The sequence below is a fragment of the Limulus polyphemus genome, unplaced genomic scaffold (genome assembly GCF_000517525.1).
Source record: "Limulus polyphemus unplaced genomic scaffold, Limulus_polyphemus-2.1.2 Scaffold1142, whole genome shotgun sequence".
Taxonomy (NCBI): Eukaryota; Metazoa; Arthropoda; class Merostomata; order Xiphosura; family Limulidae; genus Limulus; species Limulus polyphemus.
The window spans coordinates 288681-296899 of NW_013666752.1; the positions used below are offsets into that span (position 1 = coordinate 288681).

The 8219-nt window shown below is 34.8% G+C and overlaps 2 protein-coding genes across 2 annotated transcripts in view; both read left to right on the plus strand.

The window, feature by feature from the left end:
• Window positions 1-5322, plus strand: part of LOC111086491 (4-coumarate--CoA ligase 3-like) — a 9336-nt gene extending 4014 nt beyond the window's left edge. Inside the window, exons 3-6 of the mRNA XM_022389534.1 lie at window positions 221-327; window positions 3367-3572; window positions 4026-4197; window positions 5314-5322. Coding sequence (XP_022245242.1) covers window positions 221-327; window positions 3367-3572; window positions 4026-4197; window positions 5314-5322 — 494 coding nt within the window. The remainder of the gene's footprint in view (window positions 1-220; window positions 328-3366; window positions 3573-4025; window positions 4198-5313) is intronic.
• A 1079-nt stretch (window positions 5323-6401) lies between these two features.
• Window positions 6402-8219, plus strand: part of LOC111086492 (luciferin 4-monooxygenase-like) — a 9118-nt gene continuing 7300 nt past the window's right edge. The window contains exon 1 of the mRNA XM_022389537.1: window positions 6402-6530. Coding sequence (XP_022245245.1) covers window positions 6434-6530 — 97 coding nt within the window. The 5' untranslated portion in view covers window positions 6402-6433. The remainder of the gene's footprint in view (window positions 6531-8219) is intronic.

Sequence of the window (8219 nt, forward strand, 5' to 3'; positions counted from 1 at the left end):
TGTGAATATGACTGAAAATTGTAATTTTTTTCTGAAAAGGTGGTGTCTATTTACTTGTGACCACGCTGTGTATAACAGAGCCTAGAGTTACGTGTTAAAACATACGCGAACTTTGGGTTGACAATTTCTTTTCAGTAACGAAGTTCTTGTTTAATTTTGATACTTCAATATTTGATTCTTTCTTCATACGTAATGTAAGAACATTTTATTTTTTATGAAGAGGAACTTCGATTTAGACTGGAATTGACCGACGCAACTTATCTGTTGGTAGAGAAGAAGAATTTAGAGAAATCCAGAGAAGCATTCGTACACCTCCCAAAACTTCAGGTAGAAACTTGTTGCGTGAAACTATGAAAACTACAAACATTTATATGTTTGTTTGTTATGGATTTCGCGCAAAGCTACACGAGGGCTATCTGCACTAGCCGTCTCTAATTTAGCAGTGTAAGACTAGAGGGAAGGCAGCTAGTCATCACCACCCACCGCCAACTCTTGGGTTACTCTTTTACCAACGAATAGTGGGATTGATCGTCACATAATAACGCCCCCAAGGCTGAAAGGGCGAGCATGTTTGGTGTGACGGGGATTCGAACCCGCAACCCTCAGATTGCGAGTCGAGTGCTTTAACCACCTGGCCATTACATTTATATGAGAATTTGTTATATACTTATTAACTTCGGATCGCTCGTCCTGACATGACCGGGTGGTTAGGGCGCTTGACTCGCATTCTGTAGGTTATGAGTTTGAATCTCATCACTGAACATGTTTGCCCTTTCAGCGGTGGAGACGTTATAATGTCATGGTCATTTTCACTTTTCGTTGGCAAATGAGTGGCCCAAGAATTGGCGGTGGATGGTGTTGACTAGCTGCCTTTTCTCTCTAGTCTATTACTGCTAAATTAGAGACGACTAGCTTTACCCAGATAGTCCTCAACTAATTTTGCTCAGACAGTCCTCGACTAGCCTTACCAAGATAGTTCTCGACTAGTTTTACCCAGATAGTCCTCGACTAGCCTTACACAAAATTGAAAACAAACAAACTAAACCTATCTCAATACGCATGGAAGAAAGCCCAGAAATCTTGCTTTATTACTCTCACACGTTTATACTTCTTGATGGAGTTTTGTCAGCATCAAGTGGCATCACTAAAGTATTGTTACGTATCTGCTCGTTTGATAATTTCCTTAATTTTCGGTATAAATTCTTTCCGAGGAACTTCAGCGATACAAGTCCTTTCTTAACTAAAACTAGTTTATTCTTTCTCGATACAACTTTGTAATACACAAAATTTCCACAGTCACTTTAAACTTAACAACCTTTATAACACACGCTATAAATCACAGTGATTCACACACTTTACTTACGGTGCCTACTATTCGCTTGACTCAATTATCTGTCTCTTCAATCTATCTTCCCGCAGGCTTTATCTGCCAGGCTTATATACTAAAAAAGGGGGCGTCCCGAACGCACTAGGAAATTCATGATCATTCGCGGGTTCTCGATAAGTCATGATGCTTCTAGAAACTTCAGCGCGCATGCTCTCAGCGTCGCGTGACTTCCGCTGTCGTAACAGTATTGTAACCAGTACTTCTTATCCACTTTTTATCTCAACATTAGTTTCTGAATAAATTACTTCAAACAGCATACGTGTACTTCAATCGCCAGCTGTCATTGGATTGTTTGTTTTTAACTGTTTATCACACTGTCCTTCTGTCAATTTCTTTTTTGTTCCTACATTTTGTAAATAACACTCGCACTTATCTTACTATCCATCTCTCATTCTCAAGATCGTTTTATAAATAGATTAATCTAACTAGCCAGTAACATGCAGAGAACATTAAAAGGGCAGGGGTTCACTTACAAAAAAAGCACTTTTCAACCACCGTAAGATAAAAAATTTTTAGAGGGTTTGGTACACATGGATTAAAATTCATAAGAAGCAAACATATCCCCTTTTATTCCAGCTCGATCGGTTTTATAAATCCTTTTAAAATCTAAAACCAAACAGTGAATTATTGAGTATTCACATTTAACAGCATGCCACTTTTTATTTTACTGTGAATACCTGCAAGTTCCTGTGTGCCATTCATTTTAAAGCTGGAATATTTTTCCTTAATAACTCGCAATAAACAAGGTGTGGAATCAGACGTATTTTTTGTCCCCCGGTGGGACAGCGGTAAGACTACGGAACTACAACGTCAAACACTAGGGCTAGACATACCGTGGTGGATACAGAAGATAGCTTAATGTGACTTCACTCTAAAGACAAACAAACAAAGCGGGTCTTTTAAGTAGTTGTGGTCAAAATTTTTATAACCAAGAAAAAAACTTTTTAGAGCATAAGGGCCGAAAGACAGTGGCTTGAGCCCACAAAGCTGTGTACGTCCCTATAAATAACTCATACTCTGATTTCACTATCCAACCATCGTCGGGTTGTTTGCTTCTGTAGTATATTACGTTTCCTCTGTTTATTATCGTTTCTTGGAAAAAAGAAACTAAAAACTTGAGTTCAGTATTCCTGAACAGAAACTTATTAAATAGGGTACTTTGTTTTGATAAAGCAATCAAGACATTACTGCAATGAACAAATATTCTAAAAGATTGTTGAATTGACCGTCCGATAACATAAATTACTAATGATGTCATAACGATGCAACTAGTGGCGTATTTTCCGTGTTACTCCGTTTACCAGCGGTAAACCAGCCTTTGGAGAATAAAAAAATACTGGTCTAGTCAGTATAAAAATATTTGAATCTTACCCAAATGTAGCACATATATATAAAATTACTACAGTTTTGAAAAAGCAGTGACACAAAATGTTATTTACACGAGATATAGCCATCGACGCACATCGTTGACTGCAGTGACTGTCCGAGTACTGATTAAATGTGTCGTCTATGGTGATTGGTGTGACAAAGACAGTTCAGTTTATCAGCGTGCTTTAAACACCTTGGAAGTATATCGCTCATGATTGCAGTGCAAAGAAGGGTAGTAAATGCCAGATGGCGCTAATTTACTTTATTTATTATGGTGAATGCTAATTTACTTTCAGTTACGCATTTTTTATTTTGATGATTTTGGATATTTTTATATGTTTTGATTACTGTTATATACAATATATATAAGTGTGATAAACCAAAGCCACTGGATGCAACTAAACATATTGCTGTATATACTTACGTAATTAGTTTTAATTACAAAAATTCTAGTTAATCTTCATTTATTTATAGCTTTAAAGTTCTTTTCATGCAACATAAAGATTATTTATTAATTTTTTAAAACTTATTTATAATAATTAGACATCGCAAGTTTCTTTCATATTTTATTAATACTTTTTTCTCCCTTTAATAAAAATATTTTTGGGCAGGAGATACTTACGTTAGAGAAAACCGAAGGTTGCCCATCCTTCATGGAACTTGTTGAAGAAGACGATGGGTCTGCCTTTACCGGGTCACCTAAAATTGACCCTAAAGTAACACCGCTAGTGTTACCATTTTCAAGTGGAACTACTGGTTTACCCAAAGCTATTATCCATACTCATTTTAGTTTTCTTGCATCAATAGTCAACATGACGTGAGTGGTTACAATTGAGTAAATTCTTTCGAAATATAAGTAGACCTAAGAATAATTTAATTTACACCTAATATATATATTAAAGTTATGAAACATTTTTATTGGATAACTGTTGTAATTTGGATAAAATAATTTTTTTGTCATTTCTTTCAAATCGCACTGCTTTTTATAGTTAAAGTAAACCGTGGTTGATAAAAGCGTCAGGAATCAATGTTTTCCTATCCCTATTAGGTAGATATATGTAACAAGAAGCTAACATGAAAATGTTAGTGAATTACAAAATATAATCATAATTCACATCTATCGTTTAAGAAAACAATTTATTTACATTCGATATTTTTACCAAGATGAACACATTACGTTAAACTTACAGCTACATAAGCAAATGTACATACTTCTAAGTGAAATTGTACATGCTTTTGTTTTCAAATTCTACATATTTTTACTATATAGACACCCAACTGTTTGGAACTTTTCTTCAGAAGATGTTGTTCTAGGGATGTATCCATTTTGCCACATTGGTGGCTTCCTCATCCTAAATATAGCTATGGCTGAAGGATTAACCATGAGTGTTGTGCCATGTTATGAGTCAGACTTGTTCCTGGAAGTCATAGAAAAACATAAGGTGAGTAGTCACGAATACCACTGTGTATAATTTTCTCTACACCCATAAGACAGATTGTAAATCACATGTGATTTGGGTGAAGATAAATTATACTAAGTTAAGATAATATATTTTGACACCACTTTTTCTGAAAAAATTCGTGATATGTCACATCTCTCCTGTAAAGTTTCATGAAAGAGCAGGTAATCAATACCAATAGAGTAAAATATTTTACTCTAACGATTAACCTTAACTCACTGAGAGTTCCAATCCTTACAGTAAAAGTTCTCAGAGTGGTGGCTTTTACTCTAACAATTAACTTTAATTCATTGAGAGTTCCAATCCTTACAGTAAAAGTTCTCAGAGTGGTGGCTTTTACTCTAACAATTAACTTTAATTCATTGAGAGTTCCAATCCTTACAGTAAAAGTTCTCAGAGTGGTGGCTTTTACTCTAACAATTAACCTTAACTCACTGAGAGTTCCAATCCTTACAGTAAAGGTTCTCAGAGTGGTGGCTTTTACTCTAACAATTAACTTTAATTCATCGAGAGTTCCAATCCTTACAGTAAAAGTTCTCAGAGTGGTGGCTTTTACTATAACAATTAACCTTAACTCACTGAGAGTTCCAATCCTTACAGTAAAGATTCTCAGAGTGGTGGCTTTTACTATAACAATTAACCTTAACGCACTGAGAGTTCCAATCCTTACAGTAAAAGTTCTCAGAGTGGTGGCTTTTACTATAACAATTAATCTTAACTCACTGAGAGTTCCAATCCTTACAACAGTAAAAGTTCTCAGAGTGGTGGCTTTCACTCTAACAATTAACTTTAACTCATTGAGAGTTCCAATCCTTACAGTAAAGGTTCTCAGAGTGGTGGCTTTTACTATAACAATTAACCTTAACTCACTGAGAGTTCCAGTCCTTACAGTAAAGGTTCTCAGAGTGGTGGCTTTTACTCTAATAATTAACCTTAACTCATTGAGAGTTACAATCCTTATAGTAAAGGTTCTCAGAGTGATGGCTTTTATTCTAATAACTAATCTTAACCCATTGTATGTCCCAGTCCTAATAACAAAGATTATCAGAGTGATGGCTTTTATTCTAATAATTAACCTTAACCCATTGTATTTTCCAGTCCTTATAATAAATATTCTTAGAGAGGTGGCTTTTATTCTAATAATTAACTTTAACCCATTGTATGTTCCAGTCCTTATAATAATGATTCTCAGAGCGGTGACCCTAATTCTTATATTTAACATTTATGCAATAATGTCTGCAGGTCTTGTACATTAGGTTTTTGAGCAATAGTTCTTATTCTTATAATGAAATTTCATGCGGTGAAAGTTACAGTATTTACAGTCAACATTCTTGGAGTAATGGCTCCTATTCATACAAGTACGTTTCAGGCAATAATGGTTCCAGTTTTCGATATGGAATAATGTTGAAACAAATAAACCAGATATCTGTAGAACATTTTTGGAATACTAGCTATAATAGACTTTCCATAGAAGATTTAGAAATATGTTTTTAAGCTGTTTCTTGGAATGATGTAGAGTGGGATTTTCATCAAATCAAGTTAGTTTTCACTAATCTGTTAACTTCGGTTTTGGTCTAAATAAGAATAAATCACCATTAGAAATCTTAATATAATGGACGTAGCATGTATGTCAGTATCTATGTATGTAATCAAACTCTTCCGCTATCTATTAAACGGTACAACAACAAAAATCCATAAAAAAATCATACTTTGGGTATTCAAGATTCAGACATTTAGAAAAATAACTGTGGTATGTACAACAACCATTTCTTTACAATGGAACATAATTTTAAATAAAAAAAACAATCTTCTCACAACAAGAACACTACTTTCAGTAGGGCTGTACGTGAAGATTTGACTATATCTTTATTCATGTGATTTTTAAATCTGGTACTGAGAAACTGGAGTTCTTACAAAAATCTATTAGTTTTTCAGTAAACGGCATCACTTTTAATATATAAAAACATTACAGTTTATGTCAGTACAATTTATGAAAATATTGAGCTCTGTACACTGAATCATTTTTTGTCTTTTTTTTTCAGTAATATTAGAAAGATTTTAGTTTTTAATAAATCTTTACATCTAGAAGCTTCTGAGATTTGATATACTAAAACTAACAGTTTATCCTACTCCACAGGTTTCTGTTGTTTTAGTAGCCGTTTCAGTAATTTACCGGCTTGTTAAAGATCCTAAGGTCCGACAGTACGATCTCACCAGTATGAGAGAGCTGGTAACAGGGGGCGCTCCTCTCAATCAAGAAGCCAACGAGGAAGTCATTATGACTGCTTTTCCTTTTTTGCATTCTTTTCGTCAGGGTGAGAAAAACATTCTGTTTAGAGGGTTTAAGACACCCGTAATTCATTAATTTATCATAACCATGACTATTAATAAAATGTTTATAATATTTCAAAATTTCATATTATTAAGTATTGTTAAAACTGTTATATGCATAAAATTACTTTATTTTGTATGCAACCGTAAATTTAAATATTTAGAAATAGAAGAACAAATGGTAAGGTATTTGAAATGAGGAACTGGATAAGATTGAGTATATTAGTTATTTACACTTGACAAAACTAAGAAAACAAGAATAAAAACAATATTCGCACCATTTTTTTGTTGGAATTATCATAATCAAGCTTATGTTTTCAAAAACGAAAAACAGGGTGTATTAGGATGAATTCGATGTTAAATACTGTTGACCAACTTATTATTTAACATTATGTAGTAAATAATGAGTTAATATACTTGGACATTTTAAAAATCAAAATATATTTTTCGACAGACAAATAAGAAGTAGGAGTGCAAAGCTACACAATTGGTTATGTGCATTTTGTTCACCGTGAGTAATCGGATCTCGGAATTTTGCATTATAAGCCCGCTGGCTTACTGTTGACCCATCGGGGGACGTGGGTATTGGTGAGTAATGATCCATGTTGTCACATCATAAAATAGACAAAGTTTTCTTTTTTCTTTCTTCAGCGTTCGACTGGCCGTTAGATCTACAGTTCAATGGAGGTCATGAACTGGCAATCAAATTAAGAGGTCATCTGCCGATCTCTACAGCTTGATATGTAGTTTTCCTCCCTATGGTCAGGTCCGAAGTCCTTGGACTGTGTATAGTGGGTTGCTATGAAATATGTGTGTTGGATTGGTCTGCCTGTCTGCAAGTACACAACGTTTTGTCTGCAAGGTTATATTTCTTCAAGTGGGCACGAAGAACATAGTGTCCGGTTTTTTGCCAATAGATGGCTGTAGCCTGCCATCTGTCCAAGAATCTGAGTGAAAATTTCTGTGGGTTGTAGCTTCTCTGAGAGAAATGGTGATTTGAGATTGGCATGAAAGGGAAGAAGCAGGTATTGTTTTGTTTTAAACAACGATCCATGTTCGTAGGTCATAAAGGCTTAGCATGGCCTGATGTTTAGGGCGTGGGATCGAATGCCGTCACCGGACAAGCTCGCACTTTCACTGGATAATGACTATTTCTCTTCATGCAATGTTTTTACTCTCAAGTGTGCTTTACGCTACCTGAATTTTTCTGGACATATGGCGTTGTAGTAATCGTGTATACTTATTACATTAAATATCACTGTGACAATAAATATCTTGTTCGACGTAATGGCCACGAGTTAATATCCTCTAGTCCCCCGATGGGAGAGAGGTAAGTCTACAGAATCATAATGCTAAAATCCGGGGCTTCTTAAAAAAAAAAACAAAAAAAACACTTCTTAGTACACAATAAATAGTAGCTCATTTGTTTTATATTTAGAGAATATTACGGTTTGTTTGTTTTATAGCAAAGCCACATTGGACTATCTGCTGTGTCCACCGCTGGGAAACAAAACACGGTTTTTAATATTATAAGCCACCAGACTTACCGCTGTGTTAATGGGGGTGGGGTGGGGGCTAGTATTATAAGCCTTCAGAATTAACGCTGAGCCACTGAGGAACAAATGCAAGACAAAGGGAAAAAATGTCTAATCTATATAAATATAATATTATTG